The 20,238-nt window shown below is 33.2% G+C and overlaps 1 protein-coding gene across 1 annotated transcript; it reads right to left on the bottom strand.

The window, feature by feature from the left end:
• Positions 1-557: 557 nt before the first annotated feature.
• Positions 558-19,408, bottom strand: LOC143911931 (uncharacterized). The gene is made up of 3 exons (XM_077431030.1): positions 19,340-19,408; positions 3,181-3,272; positions 558-3,107 (listed from the first exon to the last, which is right to left on the bottom strand). The coding sequence occupies exons 2-3, from the start codon at positions 3,236-3,238 to the stop codon at positions 1,309-1,311; spliced, it is 1,857 nt and encodes a 618-aa protein (XP_077287156.1). The 5' UTR covers positions 3,239-3,272; positions 19,340-19,408; the 3' UTR covers positions 558-1,308.
• Between the last annotated feature and the right edge of the window lie 830 nt (positions 19,409-20,238).

Raw genomic sequence — 20,238 nt, 5'->3', positions numbered from 1 at the left:
CTTGTCCATACAAACGTATTACACTTCTCCCTTCCTCAATTATGGCACTAAAGAAATTATTTTTTAATATGCTGTGGATATACGTCATAGGCATGTCTCTATATTTTTATTTTTTTGATTAGTTATTTTTTATAGGAGCTAGGAGCCACCAAACATTTATAAAATCGCCTCGATTTTACACCCACAAAAAGAGTTCAGCGTGCTAATTTAACGGTTGATTTTTAAAAAAATACCAAAACAAAAACATAGAAAATATCTTTTTTATACCGGTGATGATTTTTTTTTAATTGGTCCAGTTTCGGAGGAGAAAACTGGAGAATACGAAACCTCGATTTTGTCAATTTAAAATAGGTATTATCTGGTCGAGGCGCAACTGTCGCATTCACTCAATATATATATTGAAGAAAGGAACAGCAACAAAACTAAGGTTTCGGGTATCCAGCCCTCTTAAGTAACGATTTTGCTGAACTATTCCAAATAAAGATATAATCACTTATGAAGTGCTTGAAAATTCTTATAGAAATTATGTATACGTTGCAGAAATAAAACTCCTGCATAAAATTTAAGCGCACATAAGCGATTTATTATAAATAAAATTAAATACAAACATATTACACTGTCTTCTTTTTTTTAATTAAACATAAATTATAATAGGTATACCGGCATTAATAAATATACATAGATTATAAAAAAAATTACAAAGGTATACTTACATAAATACATACGCACATAAACGAGTAATAAAACAAAACGAGGTGGAAACAGTTATTAGACCATTATTATCTCGAAAATGAACACGTTAATTGAAAAATAAATACTCACTGGCTAAATAATAGCAAAATACACAGTCACAAAGTCATTTTTTAAAAATATTATCACTCAAGTGATAATTTATATTTTTAAAAATAATATCGTCGAACATTTTTCATATTTTTTTTAATTCAACGAATCGTAATTCGTAAGGATGTTTCTCGGATGATGGAAATTTATGCAGTGTGCTTCTATCCAATTGTGCTTTATCTTATTGGAACTAAGCCAACTCTGAATTTCATAAATTCCAAAAAAAATGTTTGACAGCGTGCTGAGCTTTCCAGACTGAAACTATCTTCAAAAATGACTGTTCATTTTCACGATACTATCGTCAACTGATTGTTTCCACCCCGTCTTGAAGAATTTCTGAATGAATATTTCATTCACAATACACAACTCCGCAATACACAACATTTCCGCAATACTCAGTAATAAAATAACAAATCTGAATATTTTAGAAGTGTCTACTCCAAGCGATTCTATAAATTTGGAACTGTTTTACAATGGTACAAATTCAAAATCAGATTTAGACGACAATGGAGGCGGTGGAGGAGGAGGAATATCTTGAAAGGACATAGTTGAACTTCCTCTGACTGATATACGCTTTCCCATATTGTCATACTTGGTAATGGGTGAAGTATATTCGCCAGTGAAGTGCTTTCTAGGCAAGGTGGCAAAAGGCAAGACAGAAACGTCGAAAACACTCGAACTGCCTTTGGAACCAACACCTCTGCACTTCCTAGCTTTGCACACAACATCTGAACTTTGATCAACATCTGGTCTAGACCTGTACTGCCGACTTTTGGTACCATATTGATACACGTTTCCCAGCGTACGACTCCTCGCCATGCTATTGGAAAACTGCTCTGGAGGTGGCACAGGAAATACCGGAAAAGCGGTGACATATCCATAATCAGGTCGCTTCAGATGCAAGTTACTGTTGAATCTATCTACGGATTCGTTAGCACCACTGATGCTGTCTAATTTCTCACAGCTGCTCTTCCTGCTGTGGGATGAAGACACGTCCAACAGACGTTTCTCTGGATCACCCGTCTTTTCATCTTGCTTCTTAATTTTATTTGTTCTGCTGTAAGTCATACAGCCGCAAGCTACTGCTGATGTTGCCAACACAAACAAAACCAAACCCAAAATCGACACTCCCGTGAACAGAAACCAAAAAGCGTGTCCTTTAACCACAACCGGTGGATCCTCCTCTACTGGTAAACTTACTAGCGATTTAGCTTCGACCAAATAAACAGCACTCTTGGCCAAACATACGAAATGGCCAAAGTTGTATTCGTTCAACTCTCGTATGCTTAAATTGGACCACTTTTCAACGGATCCATCGATCAAGATTTCAACAGATACATCTTCAGTGAATGATTCGTTAACACCTATTGCGATTGGCACACCATTGAACAGCCATAAAACTACCGGTTCGGGATTACTTACGATGTTGCAACTCAACGTCATGTTTTCTCCCACATCTTTATATACTACATCGCCGTTAGTTATTTGCACTTTTGGAAGGCAGGCGAAGTCTTCTGAAGCTATGCTAGTCCAGAGCTTTTGATTGAAGATCTCTGGTTGGTAGCAAATAGGCGAAAGTGACGGAAGATTGCTGGATAGGTACCAATCTCTGAAGATCTTCAATTCGCAATCGCACCTCCAAGGATTGCCTTCTAGAGCCAGGGACTTGAGATTCGTCAGATTGGCGAAAATTTCTTTGGAAGCACTTTGCAAATTGTTCAATTTTAAATTCAAAATCTCCAAAGCATTCAAATTCACAAAAGAATCTTCTATTGTCTGCAATTGGCAGCTTTCAAGTTCCAGTGTGCGTAGACATGGTAGAGTTGGAAACTGACCACTGGGTAGTATCTTAAGCGGATTTCCACTCAAGATTAGTATCTTTAACCGAACGTTTCCTTCAAAGGCACCTTTGGGAATTGAGCTTAGATAATTATCAGACATGTTAATTTCAACTAGTATAGTCATGTTTTTGAAAGAGTCTCGATGCATTTCACGCAAAGTCACATGCTTTATGAAGATCTTTTGCAAATTGACGAGACCGGCTGAACCGAAAGCATCTGCTTTCAGGTACGTTATATTATTACTGTTCAAATTCAGTACTTGAGTGTCTGAACTTAGACTGGGTACGTCTGTGAATCCGGCAGATATGCAAATGGCCGTCATCTTGCCCGTTATCCATTTGCAAACACAGGAATCGGGACAATCGCAACATTCTGGAGCGACAATTGCGGCCGCCGTTCCCAATATCACCATCAAGTGAAACAACCCTGAAATTGTAAAACAGATCGTCTATATTCAAACGATAAGATTGCGTGGAACCACTTGGTATTGAATACTCACCCTTAAATTTTATTGCTCCTCGATTGTTTCCTTTTTCTGCGTACCTTTGAGGATACATCGTTTCGATCGATCATTGCAAGCAATACGGTGTTCTGGAAATGACAATGGAAACGTTAAAATATGTTTTTATCATTAAATTTATATTACTCTATTTGTGCAATTAATGTCGCTTAATGGAATCGACCGTTTCGCATTTAAATTGGCACCAATTATGTGCCCCGAAAACGGATACCGCCTGTTTACGACTAACTGTACACATTAGTGTTATAAATACGAGTTTTCAATGGGAATTGTTTTATTATACTTTTAGTCACATTAAAATGTATTATATTATACGTAGACAATGAATATATTAATCAATTTTTATTTGTGTAAACAGTCATTGAGAATAATTAACGATGATTAATGTTTTATTTATTTCAGAGATGTAGCAGCGTAAATATAATACGTTAATCTTAATATTGAAAAAGAAGTATAGTTCATAAGGGCTACTGAATTATGGTACAGAAAGAAATGTGTAAATTAAATAAAGTATGTAGTGCATTTTAAACCGAAGTGTGATGATACTTTCCAGTAGATATAATATATTAAATCTTCTAAATTGACGTATGTTGGTCACCCTATATGCATATGCATAGTTAAATCTCACGAGAAATGTTCCGGCTATTTTCGATACGGATTTGGTATGCGGAACAATTTTCTGGTCTCTGAAATCGAACAGTTTTCGAAACAAACCAAAAAACATACAGATGTTTGCTCATACGTGACACATTTTCAAAACTTTCAACAGAAAAAATAGAATATTACAATTTTAGAATAAATTTTTAATGAATATCATCTAAGAAATTTTATAAGAGAAAATGTCTGTAACATTTACTGGTAATAGCCTCTAGGCTTTATGTACTTCGCAAACTCAAATACGTACGTATTTACAATAGCAAGAGAGTATCGATGAAACATGATCGATATAAATTTGAAAAAGTATAGATTGGAATAAAAAAATGAGTAAATACGTTTAAGCACTTGTATATTGATTTTTTCAATGCCAATACATGTCTAATGGCTAGAAAATATGTCGTGATCTGTAAGGAATCTTGACGTATAAAAAAATACACCCTCCCTCGGGGGAATTTTTTACCCAAATACAGTTACAAGAAAGTTGAATAACTTAAATTGAATTTAACAAATACCAGACATTGGTAATTCACTGGAAAATTTTTCCCATCGTAGCTATCATAAATTCAGGTATAGTCCTTAATCCTTATACTCAATTATGTACTTATATACTTTTCATGCGAATGATATGTAACAATGTAGGTACATATATACATATTCGTTATACGTTTGACTTTAAGTAACCCAATTTTTCAGAATTTATTTTTTATCCTTCCAAAGATATAAGAAAAACATAGATAAAGTAAATATTTAAATTTAAAACCATATAAAATAGCCCCCGGATCAAGTAAAAATCACTCACCAAATACAAAGGATTTAACTTGCTAGCAAAATAGACTACGAAAAAAAACTAAATTGTATCAGAAAAATATATTATTAATACGAATCTTTGTTATTGTTCTCTGTTCATAGATAAAATATACGTTTTTGTTATTAAAATTGATTTGTAAAGGTGTCTTATTGTATATACATATAAGTTATTATTTTACTTTCACGTCAATGACAAAGCTGTTCAAAGTAAACTCTTGAACAAGTTAAACTGAGTCTATTTGTAAAGTCGTGGAAGCAAGTCGTTAAAGTCTTATTACTTTCGTAATTTACGGAGTTTACGCGTTTTTTTTCCGCCAGTATAATAAATTAAATGACAGCTCTCCCCGAGAGGACTCTTGGACCAATCCGCACTTGCGTGCCAACAAATGAACTATCATTTGGTCCTAAACGAACGCTAATGCTACGAATTACTCAGTGGGGCATATTTAACATACATTTAATTTATTACTTTAACTTGTACATACAATTAAAAAATATATGTACAGATATATTTTTACTATTAGGTATACAATTCTTCAGATTATTTATTTATTTATTTAGGTATAAGTTTGAACTATTGTGGCATTACAGAGTCCCTAATGCGCCACAATGGTCGAAAAAATACAGAGATATGAGAAAAATAAAAATATGTACATACTTACATATATACGCAGACAAAAAAATATATAATAAAATAATAATAGCATTATAATAATAGCAGGTAAAGTAAAAATATAAAATAATAAAACACAAAGTAGGGAATGTTTTGCACCTATATATAGCCAGCATCAATATATAAAACATCCCTGCGAGGCCCAAAATGGAAGAGACAAGATCAAAATTCCACTCATACAACACATTCAGTTATGAAAATAATAATAAGTGCAGGCTACCAGACAAATAGGTTAAAATAATCTCCGATAACCTACACTCACTGAGGTGAAAAATATCATATTCAGGCTCATCAGCAACGATTTCATTGAGAAGTTGGATAGCTCTTGGAATAGGAGCCATTCGATAAAGAGCTATGCGGGCAGAAAGTACAACCATTAAATAATGATGTCTACCACCCACATAATTATTAGGGACATTAAATCCCAACTGTTCAGGCTGGAGAAAAAAACGAATTAATGAGAAGTTCCTCAGAAGTTCAAGGGAATTATACCCAAGCATACCCAAAAGGAAGTGTGTGTGTGTGCTTATGCACGCATATACATACATACATGTATGTTTACTTGAGGTGTGTGTGCATTCGCACGGCACATTTCAGGTATTATTTCCTAGCGCATGCGCGCTTTATGTGTTCATGCGTTGTTGTTTATTTTGTACTTGGTAATGTACGGTGTGGTTTTTTTTATTAGAACAGTGATGTGCAGTTGTTCTTGTGCGATATATTCGTTGGGGGGGTGGTGGCCTCATGTTGAGGGCTTTAAGGGTTGAATTCCTTGACATTTAAAGCGGGCTTGGAACCCAAAAGAAAAAGAGTAGGGTAGAGATATGGGTAGTGCCCATACTCTTTCCTATATAGGAAACGAAGCAATGCTTTTTGCACTTTCTCAATCATTAGAGAGTAATTTTCTTCATGCGCACTCCACACAATCGCATTATACTCCAGCTTGCTTCTCATAAGCGAGTTGAAACACAAGCGATAAGACAAAGGGTTGGAGAATAACCTAGCATATCTCGAGACAAATCCAAGTGAACGAGAGGAAACGTCAGCGACTGTCTGATTTGGTTGTGAAAGGTGAGTTGATGATCAAAAGTGATACCCAAATCGATCATAGATTCCACACACTTCAACAAGACGGATCCAATGGAACAATCATTAAATTATGAAAGGTGACATGTAATAGTACATACATATATCATGAATGATCAGTACTGTCCAGATGGTTTTTCCGCAGAGATTCGTTGACAAAGTCTAATTAAATTGAGATACATATTGAATGATGATTGAAAACTGGTACTTCTCGATCTGGTGGCGTCTGATGAAATGCTTAAATAACGCTCATCATTTCCCAAGTTCTAGCAGTGGCGTCTGTTCTCGTTATCTGAAACGCAGGGTTGCTTATTGTTATACGACAATACGAGTTGCCGGTTATTTATTGACCCCGGCCGACATTAAGCATTCTGGCGACGAAACGAAACAACAATACGAGTCCTCTCACACTGCGAACGGGGGGTGGTTTGGTTGTTATAGGGCCGGCGGGTAGGGTTTTCAAGAGACACATACGCAAACTATTGCGAACATGTGCGCTAAATCTTCGCATATTATTCACGGGGCAGAATTAGATCCGCGGAAGCCTCCCCGGCTGAAAATTAACAAGTCACGGCGGGGCGGAGGTGCTGAAACAATATTGCGTTTCAGAATCAACATTCCGGCCAGCTTTGTCTTCAGCATGACAATAGCGAGTGTGCAGAAAGGAGACAAGATGGGGTGGTTGTGTGGAGCGGGGGGTTGTGGGTGGCTAATTAGCAGAAACCGCTTCTTGAAATGTACATATCATCACTTACTTGCAAAATTCAAAAATATTTCAACGAATGTTAGATCATTAATGTGATAATTCCCGTTCCTGTTTCCGTTCCCGTTCCCGTTTTCGTATCCGTTCCCATTTGTCGGAAAAACGCAGGCAGTGAACACGTTTGAAATTATTCAATTATTTGTTAATTTTAATGCCACTCATTCCCGTTTTCCCGTTTCCGTTCCTGTTTTTGGCCGATTTTTTTCACAGTAAGCGTCCTGGACATACATACAATAAATCCTGAAAGTTCCATCGTTTCATGGCACAATAATGCATGCAATTCCCGTTCCCGTTCCCGTTTCTCGATGCGTTTCGATAAGTGAATGTTTCAGTTTCAAATTAATACTTAATAATCAAATTAAATTATAGTAAAATATAGGAACGCATACGTGACAGACAGACAAACATTGATTTATATAGATATGTAGGATTGTTATGAGTGGTACGTAATGTCAGGTTGGTATGACTGGTACGTAATGTATTTGTACGTTGGCAATGCGTGCGCGCAAGTTGGTTTCCAATGTTAACATTTCCTTAACTACACACTGGCACTTCATACTTTCGCGTCGATAAAATCGTAATTACGAATATTATTATTAAGAGGTTTTATCCCTTTTTTCACAGTAATCTTTCCGGACATGCATACAACAAATCCTGAAAGTTCCATCGTAATCGGTTCTTTGGGTATTCGAGATAGACAAACAGACCCGGTGTATGTTGGTATGCTTGTGGAGGATGCTTGAAAAAGTGTGAGGATTTAAAAAAAAATTGAATTCCAGGAGAATTGTGAGAAGTTGTGCCTAGAGATCTTAATATATAATTTCAAAAGAGACTTATTAGAAAAATATGTATGTAAGGTTTGTTGGGAACATCGAAAAGAAATCAAAGTATGACGACGATATCGATATCAAAATAAATTTAATAAAAAAACAAATGAATGTTTACTACTAGATCATTTTTCCATGTTTAAGCTGCTCAATGTTGCACATATCGAGCGAAGTCGGGTAACACCACTAGTCTAATATATAATTATATAAGAGACTTTGTATGAATATCTACTATTAGATTCGCCATGTTACAAACACTGAGCGAAGCCGGGTAAAACTTATAATATATGTACATGTATTGTTATGTATGTACCTTCCTTATCAATGACAGGAGTGGTGGACTTTGCCCAACCTAGTGTTACATACCTCGCTTATCAAATTAGTTGACTAACCAGTAGGAATAAGACACATCATTGATTTGTGACACACCTAATTTAACAAGTAACCCATTGATGTGTGTGAATTAATAAGTATAACCATTGATTTGTGGCACACCCAATTTACTGACTAACCGAAATTGTACGACACGTGTCTTCTATACTTCATTGTCTTAAAGAAAAGTATTATATATAAACTCATACTGATAGAATTCAAGTCTGTCCTCACCATCGACTCAGCGGATGACAGTCGTCATCATTAAGACTCTGAGAACATTAGTCATCACCATCGACCCCGTAAGTATCGACCTCGTAAATGTCGGTCAACACAGCAGCAGAACAAAGTGAACAAAAGTTAATTGTTAATAGTTCTGCGTATCTCATATTAAATTATCATCATTCCATAATCTATCGTTTTTCGAATAAAATATAAGATAAATGTAACATTTTAATATTAATCAATCAAACTCGGTAAGTTAACCAAGTAGTTTTTAAAAATTAATAAATCTTTCAATGAAACGCAGCTATGATAATTTTGGTGGCAGCGGTGGAATGAGTGAACTAAAATTTATTAATCTTTCATTGGAACGTGACAGTATGTATGTATGTATAATTTCGAAAGAGACTTTGTAACTATGTACATATGTAAGGTTTGTTGAGAGCATCGAAAACAAATGAAAGTTTTTATGACAACGATATCGATATCGGAACGGGAACGGGAACGGGAACGGGAACAGAAATGAGAACGAGAATGAGAAGGGAATTTCATGCGCTATTGTAGCATTGCAACGCATACCGGGTTCAGCTAGTCATATATAAAAGATGCTTGTTTATTTGTGTATTTGTTTGTTTATGTATATGTTTGTATATTTCATACATAATCGAATTTTTCCATAGATGTCTTTATGGTACTGTATAAATATAATTGTTTATCGATTTTTGTAGTTGACCAGGTAATGAGCATCGCGTTTACCTGTTAGGCTTTTCTGTCCTTCAAATCATAAAACGTAAGATTCTTTTCAATCGAAATCTAATCACGGCTCAAATCCAGGACTTCTCAGTCGCCAGAAGAATATACTAACCACTGAGATAAACTGTTGGATTTTGATCTACATACATATTGCGGCTTTCTAAAATGAATAATTTTGATTTCGAAAGTCGGTATGATGAATAGAAGTCAAGTCGGGATGCAATGATAGAAATTTTGTAACTTTTAAATCAAAAAATAACGCGATTTTCTGTTGAATATGTTTACGTACTTAATTGTAATGTTTTTTTTTTGTTAATTTTCAAAATAAATCACGTTTTTACTCAAATTGGTTCGAGATAAAACTAGGAGTGGTTTCAATCGCGTGCACTATGTAGCCCGTCGGATCGGAATTGCGATTGATCCAAGGATTAAACCTTTAAGGTTTCCCTTTTCCAAAGCCTGCAAAAGCAGAGGAGAATCGTGCCCGTATTAACTCTTACACTGCCGTAGATTTCGTCGCATGCGATGAGGGTTTAATTCGAGGCGAGAAAACATCGACAGCGCATGTAGAGCTTCGCTCGCATGTAACAAATTTAAAAAAATTGTCCAATTAAGAATCACGTGATCCTAATTTTTTACGGAAGTCAAAAATATGGTTGTCTTTAATATAAAAAGACGCTGCAGATGAACCAATTGATTGTAAAGCCGGTATCCCAATTAAACTGAATGGACTGGCGGAGAAACGTTGTTGGAATTTCAATTATCTGTAAAGAAAACCTCAGTTCGGAAAGAAAAGTAGAGAAAATTCTACACGAGTGTAAAGAGAGATGTGATAAAAATACGAATTTCTCTATAAATTCGTTTTTTTTTTATTTTAATTGGTAAGTACATTCAGGTCAATAGACAAATATTCGGGAAGTCTATATTATATTCAAGGTGAATATTTCAATTAATGATCAGTTAATTTTGACGGTTTTTTGGTTCGTAATTTAACATATCTATTATATAAAGTTTTATTATCCACAATGAAATTATTTTTTGACGCCATAAACACGTGAGTAATTTTCTAATTTTATAGAATGGACATTGTGGTGAATGGAATAAACTTGAATTGTCATTTAATATTAAAACGCCCAGTATTTAACTGAATAATATTTTGAATGGAAAAGCTTTAGCTATTTTTGTTTAGTTATTTAGCTTTAGTTATTTTCTATACATTACGTAATACTATGAATTTTTCTTAAAGGCTTTTAATTATTTATTATAATAATATATATAAAAACGGACGCGATGTTTGTATTTGTGTATTAGTATGTATGCTTGTATGTGCGAGTGCATCAAAGCATGGAAATAAAAAAAAACAAATACGAATACCAAGAGTATACGTTATGCATAGGGATGTGGCGTGACGACCGATCGTGTCGAGAAGATACGTGGAAGCGGAGAAATGGGGGAGTGTGGAGCGTCTGATATGTACTCTTGATATTGAGCGAGTTAGAATGGGTGGCGTCAGCGTCAGATGCGCTGCGTACACACATGCACACATCCACGAAGACACACACACATACATTCATCATTTCGACATAATACGGGTGTACGCCTATAAATTACCTTTATTTATATATAACATAAATTTATTTTAATTCGTGTATCATTTCTTTTCCGTAGCCACCCGTTGAAATCGGAACGGGAAAAATACTAGTATATTATAATTTCAGACCATTTTCAAATCTACGGTTGACGGACTATTGAACATTTGGCTGACAGACGCTTGACCGAATAGAGATTAGGCTGACAGACATTTGGCCGGACGAACATTTGGCCGAACGGACACTAGGCTGATAGACATTTGGCCGAACGAAGTTTTTAACTATTTAAATACATCAAATTTTAATGACGTCGAGCTCATTTCTGAATAATGTGCTTATATTGAGCTTATAAATAATATGCTTTCATTGAGATTTGAGTAATCTCTATGCACAATCGGCCAAATGTCCGTTCAGCTTAACGTCCGTTGGCATAGTATTCGTTCAGTCAAACGTTCTATTCAAAAATCTACATACACATGTGTTTCCAATAAAATATTTTCATTTTATGTTATTTATTTGATGAAAAAATTTAATTTGGGCTTTTAATTATTTTATTTTTAATGAATTGATATTTTCTTATTCCAATAGATAAATTTAAAAATGAAATATTATATAATCCATTAAGATAATTGAAAAAAACTCCAGGTCGATCGTTTCCTATCAGAGTTTGCCAACTTATCTGATTTTCATTGAAACGGTTACAACAAATAGGCAACCTTACCCACTTTCTCGCAAAGTATAGAGTTTTCAGCAATCTCGAATTTCACTGAATTGTATAAATAACTGCAAATTTACAAATCTGAACATTAATTTTGATTGATATGTATTAACTGAATTTCGCTGAATTATTTAAAAATGCTGCAAATTTACGAATTTGACCATAGATGTCTCTGTGGGTGTTAATTGATATGTATTTACTTTGATTAATACTTGTAATGTACAATATTTCTGGCCAGGAAGGTGCATTGGGGTTACGTGTAAGGCCTTTCTGGTATAGATAAAAAATAAATCTATATATGTACATCTATGTATCAATGACTGTCTGTCTGTCTGTCTCGAATAGGCTCCTAAACCAAAGAACCGATTACGATGAAACTTTCAGGATTTGTTGTATGTATGTAATTACTGTGAAAAAAAAGGGAAAAAACCTCTTAATAATAATAATATTCGTAATTACATTTTATCGACGCGAAAGTATGAAGCGTCAGTTTAGTTAAGGAAATGTTTACGTTGGCAACCAACTTGCGCGCACGCATTTCCAACGTACAAATACATTACTTATCACTCATACCAACCTGACATTACGTACCAATCATACCATTCCTACATATCTATATAAATCAATGTTAGTCTGTCTGTCACGGATGCGTTCCTATACTTTACTATAATTTTATTTGATTATTAAGTACTAGCTGTATTACCCGGCTTCATTTTTTTTTTAAATAAAAAAAGAGCTCGAATTTTCGCATGATCACAAAACTTCATCTATTGTTACTACGTACATAGATAAAGTAATAAATAAAAAAAAATATTTTTTTAAAAAAATAATTTTTTTTTTATTTATTTTTCAAATTTATTTATTTTTTTTACTATTAGATTAGTCATGTTTAAGCGGTTTACATTACAAATACCGAGCGAAGCCTTATTTTGAAGATTAATTTGAAACTGAAACATTCACTTATCGAAACGTATCGAGAAACGGAAACGGGAACGGGAATTGCATGCGTTATTGGACACGGTTTTGAAAAGACGTTGTTTGTTCTCCAACCATTATTTGAAACGCGATATAAAAGTACGCCAACTACAACCATTATTTGAAACGCGACGCCTGCCAACTGAAGAAAGGAAATTCGTATTCGCGTAAGTCGCGGAAAAAACATACGATCAACGAAAACCAACGAACAATTAAATTTACAAAAACAAAGGAATATTTACAATACTAATTAATTATGCCACCCAAACGAAAAGCGATTGGTCAATCTACACCTCAAGCACGAAAGAAACAGACGAGCAACGGGATGCAAGACTGGAAACTCTTTTACTGCAAAGGAGTTTATGAAAATAACCGGAGTATGTGCTCACGCATCGGAAAACCATCTACTTTATTCGTGTAAAAACAGGAACGGAAACGGGAAAAACTGGAATGAATAGCATTGCAACGCAATAATTTCAAATGTTTTTAGGTTAAAATAAACAAATAATGAAATATTATACATAGATAAATACATATTTCATATACCCGAAGCGAACATTCGAATGCGTACCGCGTTCACACTTTTCATCGAATCCCTTAATTTATCCGGCAAATTTCCACGCCATTTAGCCCAACTAACAACACGGCCAACCTAAATTACTTTATCATCCATTATATTTACCTCGCTCCGATGAATCTCCAAGCTCTCTCCATCTCAAAAACTAAACACCGCCCACCACCACCCCCTCTAAAAGCTCGCAGAAATTATCCGCGGCGCGTTGATTGTCTTGAATGTTTGTTCTGCGAACGCAAATTCGACGAAAACTTCAACCGATACACGTTTAATGAGATTATTGCCGACGAAGCACCACAAGAAGTGAGTGGCCCTCGATCAAATTTGAGAACCATCCCCTAGAAAATGTGTCTATCGGGCGAATCTCTTGTCCGCCATAATTTGTTTTATATTATAATTTAGTACTGCGGGTGTATTTTGTTGACGTTGAGCCTCTGCCCCAGCTTTGACCCAGATTTATAATTTAAATTGAGCTCCAATGATGGTGTAAGTGCGTTAATTGGGCGTTTAATCATTCGTCAGTTAAATGGGTACTTTAAAAGTGTATTTAATTTATTCGAGGGAGATTTTAAGATGCCTCAAAAGAGCTTAAGTGCGTTGAAATACAAGTACTATTTATACTCATCTGCTCTCTTAATAAATAAATACATCTACATATTTAATATCAAATATTTTATAAATCATATAACGGTCATTTATTGACTAACGCTTAAACAACATCAAAACATATTTAGATATAGTAAAAAAAAACGAAAACTAATATATGTATATATTTAACTTGAATATGTTTTGTTATTTAATGAAAAATGTAATCTCGGCTACATATTTTATATTATCTATCTATTACTAGCTGAACCCGGCATGCATTGCAATGCCACAATAACGCATGTAGTTCCCGTTTCAAGTCATGGTTGGAGCTCAACTCGTGTCTCTTCAAAGCCGTGTCGTCATAAACCAACTGGTAACGTGGTTACCAACGAACACATTTCCATGACTACAAAATGCGGCTTCAAACTTTCGTCTTGGAAAAATCCGAATATTATTAAGAGGTTTTTTCCCGGTTTTTTTTTTATATTAAGCTTTCCGGACATGCATACAACAAATCCTGAAAGTTCCATCGTAATCGGTTGAGTGGTTTAGGAGCATTTCATTTAATTCACAAAGACGTTGAACACTATTATCAAAACTTCGCCATCTAATGTGATTGTAATTGAGCAATATATTATGTTTTTCACAGTTAATTTCACATATAGAACTAAACATGTTCAACAATTTACTACTGGTATTAATTGCATATCCACATATTCCATGCATTTAATAACACATTTAATAACTAGCACTACTTGATGCATAATGCAATACATACGAAATATTTCGGGATCCACTTCGCGATCGCCTTTTTCGACAAATATGTGAGAAAAAAGAAGAGGATTTAAGCACACAGAAACTCGAAGGGTTATTGTCTTAATCGTGATTATCGAAGGGTAATTGTCTTAATCGTGTTGTTATACTTTGGAACAGTATTGTGTCCTGATGAGTGGCAAGCAATTTGGGGAAGTGTACGAAATGCGATACATTTTATTTATCAGATATATTGGAGAAATTTTATTTGTTAAACAAACAAGGAAAATACTGTTATCTCATAATGTGTAAAAATGTAATTATTGCTTTTCTTGGAAAGCTAAATCTTTTCCAAATAAATATTGGATGACGTGAGTTACTATTTCTAATGAAATACAAGTTGATGATCTTCACATATATGTATATATGTAAATATATTGAACATTTGAAGCAGCTTTATGAGAATATGCAAGTTAGATTTAATGATATTATAAATCTAAAAATATTCCAGATTGGGTGATTGATCAATTTAGTGTGAATGAAATTTATATTGATATCGAATTGCAAGAAAGTCAGATAGATCTGCAAAATAATATGAATGCATAAGTAAGATTTAAACTAAGAAAAGTTAATTTTAGGATCAGCACTGAAATATCGAGTATATTTCCACAGCTAACTTACCTACATCAGGCACAAAGATTACACTAAATTAAATTATCTTTCAATTTATAACTTTCAATTTACTACTTGTTTTCAATTAATTATTTATTTTCAATTTATTACTTTATTGTCAATTTACTACTTATTTTGAATTTATTACTTTTTTAACAATTTATTACTCAAATCACTTTCTTATAACGAAGGGTTGAAAAGAATAAATATCACTACATTGGAGACGAGAAGAATAAGAGGCAACTTAATCGAAGTCTTTAAAATATTAAATAATCATTATAATATTGTTATGTGTCCAAACTTATTAATTTCAATGGAAACACTCATGTCAGAGGTCACTCCTTTAGACTCCAAAAAGAAAAATCGAATAAATTGATCTGAGATTCCTCCTTTTCAAACAGAGTGGTTTCAGTTTGGAATAGTCTTCCTAATAACACTGTTCGACAAATAACGACTTTTTTTTTGGTTCAGAGACGAGATATGACTTTTCTTATAGATCTACGCCCAGTGAACACGAATCTGGTAATAAAAAATGTTGATTGGCTCGAAATTCAAAGATATATGTACATATGTGTTTTGTAAATCTCGCGATTTTTCAATATCTTGGTGTTGTTCGGTCGATGTCTCAAAATCTGTCAATTTTCTGTTCAAAATGAATATTGGAATCTATAGTCGGGTATTTTATCTTTCATTATTAGTACTTTTCAGCTTTCAAATCTGTCTAAGTAGTCGTCCAGTTCAAATCAAAAGTCAAAAGTACAGTCCAAAAAAGGTTGAGAAACGTTGATCTAGAACACACTACAGATCACATTCTCGTGGAAAAAAATGTTGAGGTGTTTGTTTTTTATTGAATACAAGTCAGATGCATTCAACAAAATCTAAAATATTTTAATTTCACATGTTTTTTTTTAAATATATTAACTTATATTATTTACTCTACATAAGTCGCTGGTGGCCGAAATAAAATTTTATAGTGGCCGCACTTGAGTACCTTTGGATTTCTTACATTTAATCTTGTTATTTTTTAAAATGACTTGTACAAAGTTGATCATTTTAATTTAATACCAAACCTAGAACAATATTTCAATATAATAAATCAAGGTTAACCAATTGTTAACCAATAAAGCGGTTGCATACAAAAAAATCAACAATGTTACCAAAATTCGCGTGGAAATAGCGACGGAATATCAAAATAAATTGGAAAACCACTGAATATACACCACTCCCAATACAAAACATGTATCACGTTACAATCAACAATCGATTTTCCTAACACCAAAAGTAATTCATTTAACGCAAACACAAACCCACCTACCTTGAATATGCGAATGTCATGCGCCAATTATTGACTATGAACCTCGCATATAAAATTTAACGTCCGCATTTTTCCTCTAATTAATTTCCGGGGGGAAAAAGAGCGTATTAATTTACAAAATGGGCGACCGGAATATGTTCATTTGAAAGAAACGTTTCGAATTTCCCGCGAGAGCTGACCCGTAACATTATCCAGTGTTATGACACGATGTCGAAAATAACGTCAAATGCGACACACTATCGCATTACACGCGATTCAATATTTTCGCTCGGTACATTCATACATACATACATACATTCGTATGTATGCTTCGACGTGTATACAAATGTGTATACGTATGTATTGTTTATCCGGGTGCATCTAATATTAGAATAGTGCATTGGCCCGATTTTACCTAGCGTGCATACTTCACACGTCAACGAGCAATCCCATTTAGTTCGAGCTTAATGCCTTTTTCAAAACACGTTCACGATAAAATCTAATAGGGATGGCTTAATTTTAAAGCTGTTCCTATATAGTGGATGCTTTCGATGTTCTATATGTGAAAGCAATATGTTTGAATTTTATTTTTACAGCTTAATTTTCCAGTTTATCGAAGTGAAAAATTATATGATACATTTATTATCTAATGTATCTATAGTAATTTCGAAAGAGACTTTGTATGTAACTAATGTTGTTTCTTAAAAAAATAAATGAATATTCAAATAAATTCAAATAAAATAAAACTATTCAAATAAATTTGATTGGCCATGTGTAAGCGGTTTATATTACAAGTGCCGAGCGGAGCCGAGTAAAAACACTAGTATACAAACATATAAATTAGATGTTAATGCTATTTAATTAATATTATGTATTAGATGTGTTATAAGCATTCATAAGAATTATAAATAGGTTTTTGAGCTCTTTTTCCTATTATGCTGTTCATTAACATTAGAATAATATAATACTATGGTTACTAACAAAATCAAATTAAAATTGTAAGATAGACAATGATCAGTAGATATGTAAGTAGCTATTAAAATAGATATAAGATGTGAACATAATTTATTAATAGTAAAAAGCATTTAAAAATCAAAAAATCGAGACGTTAATGCTGTTTTTGAGCTTCTTTCATACATTGAACACTTATACATTTATAAAACAAACGTTATTAACTCTATAATCGTCAGTAAATCAGAAAATAATACCAGCAATCTATGTAAGATGTATTTTGAACGTAGCTTAATAACGATAAAATACTATTATATATCAAAAATACTATCATTCAAGCTTAAACAACATACAAAGTATTATATATAATATTTAAGTCAAATGAGAGTGGTCCTCTTTCATGTAGTTGAAATAAATATTTTATTTTAGTATTATGTATGATAGATAGAAGTCGTGTAGAAGTTTTTAGAATAAAACTTTTAACAGATTCACGTTATGGTCAAATATAATATCATATATAGGCTTATTTTATATTTTTTATGGAATAAAATGAGATCATAAAATTTAAAATATGAAATTTATACTGATTATGTAAAATACCGATAAAATTTAATTTCACATATTAAGCGAAGGTCTTCTTAAAAAATTGAACAAAAAATTAATCTATTTTAAGGTTTGAGATAATGTTTTAAATAAAAATGAATTTTACATCCCTATCGGAATAAAAATCAGGGCATAGAACTTTTAATAACAGACTATGTAGACAAAATGAGATCTTTTTATATTATTTGCAAAATAAATATTTACAAACACTTTCAGATGAATTCTGAAAATATTAAATTAAAATAGACTTATGAAAAACCACAGAATTAAAAAAAGCAATGCCGTATATTCATCTTAAAAATACTTACTGACTAATAATATTGAAAATATATGAGCTTTTTTACGCCCGCAGCCGTATGTTCGTATTAGACATACATATAAATTCATGTAAATATTTAATCAAAAAAAAAAAGTAATGTACATGTTATTCGAAACTCGGCGAGCTTTTCCGTTTCACTTTTCAGTAATCCACCATTTCATTAATGTTTTGAAACGAACTTTTATTAACACGTGACATGTTTCATAACAAATTTAAAATTTCAACTACTGTTTATATGCTTTATATTATTTTCGTATTTAAAACAGATAAATACTGAATTAAAACAGTACATAAGTAACAGTATTATAAACGAAGCTAACACCTCGAATACTAACCTTTCCAAGCTCCAAATAATACAAAATAAATCCCTAAAGATAATTTATAATACACTCATATATACTAATTGAAAAAACTGAATGCCATAAATAATATTCTGTTTGTTTCAGACATTACTAACAATCTAACCAGTCGATTCTATGACAGAATCACTAATAACCACTCGGTGATTAGAACAAAACGTCTATAACCTTCAGGTATAAACACAGATTACCTAAACACAATCTGCTTTAGATCGTCGACTTTATAGAGTATTTAATTAATATTATGTATTAGATGTATTATGAGCATCTATGTATAAGAATTGTAAATAGGTTTTTGAGCTCTTTATCCTATTATGCTGTACATTAACATTAGAATAATATAATACTATGGTTACTAACAAAATTAAATTAAAATTGTAAAATAGAAAATGATTAGTAGATCAGTAGCTATTCAAATAGGTATAAGATGTATTGTGAACATAATTCAGTATTAATAAAAATCATGATCAAATAAAAATAAACGACGCGTATATTAAAATACTTACAAATCCAAACAATTTTCCAGAATGTGTACATACATATATAAAACAAAGTAACAAATCAATACAGTTGTTCAACTAACCGATGACTTTTTCGACACCACAGTTAGAAACAATGGGGATCCATTCACCATAACGTCCCGATCGAAACTGTTGCTCGACAGACGCTTTTAGTTCAGCCACAGTCGTGAACGATTTTAATTCAGTTTAGTCTAGAGAGAGCAACACGTGGACACATCCGACAGACGGACGCTTGCAACGTGCATCAAGCTAGTTAAAACTAAAAAAAAAATAAAATACATTAATACATGTGGAAGTTATGACGTAGGCACTTGCATGGTTCCCACGTTTGCAGAGAATGAATTCCGCTCGGGAACATCCTGTTGGGAATAATTGTATATTTTTGAGACGGATATTGACAAGGATGAGCCAATATAATTGGTCTAAATGTACTCATTAGGTCAATTATGATCATTATGATCATTTGAGGCGTTCAGCATTCATTGAAACGATGCTTGTCAATAAACTGCATGTGTTGGTTCGTACAACTAATCTTATTTTATTCAATACTAGTGGTTTTACCCGGCTTCGCTGGGAATTTTTAATTTATTTATTTTACATACATATATACAAATATACCAGGAAGGCTTAACAGGTAAACCCCAAATGCGCCTTCCTGGTCCACATAATTATTACATAGATACATGTAAATCTAAACAATATCTGACATCTATCGTCAGATATTACAAATATCGTATTAATACGATAAATAACGATGAATAACTTTCATGTAACAGTACGAATTTTATATTCGATAAACAACCACAGAGACATCTATGGTGAGCAATATGGCGAAACCTAAGATATAACAATAACTAAAGGTTCGCAACAGAAAATTGGGAAGGAAACGGCAATTTTACAGGAATCTTTTCAATGAAAATCAGAAAAATTGGCAAATTCTGATAAGAAACGATCGACCTTG

Source organism: Arctopsyche grandis, chromosome 5 (genome assembly GCF_051622035.1).
Source record: "Arctopsyche grandis isolate Sample6627 chromosome 5, ASM5162203v2, whole genome shotgun sequence".
NCBI lineage: Eukaryota > Metazoa > Arthropoda > Insecta > Trichoptera > Hydropsychidae > Arctopsyche > Arctopsyche grandis.
The sequence above is the reverse complement of the archived record's forward strand: the minus strand, read 5'-3'. Positions and strand labels throughout refer to the sequence as shown.

Excerpts from the sequence above, each read along its gene's own strand:
- LOC143911931 (XM_077431030.1), bottom strand. The coding sequence starts at position 3,238 with ATGTATCCTCAAAGGTACGCAGAAAAAGGAAACAATCGAGGAGCAATA. Across the intron at positions 3,108-3,180 it reads AGGAGCAATAAAATTTAAGG|GGTTGTTTCACTTGATGGTG; the intron begins GTGAGTATTCAA and ends TTACAATTTCAG.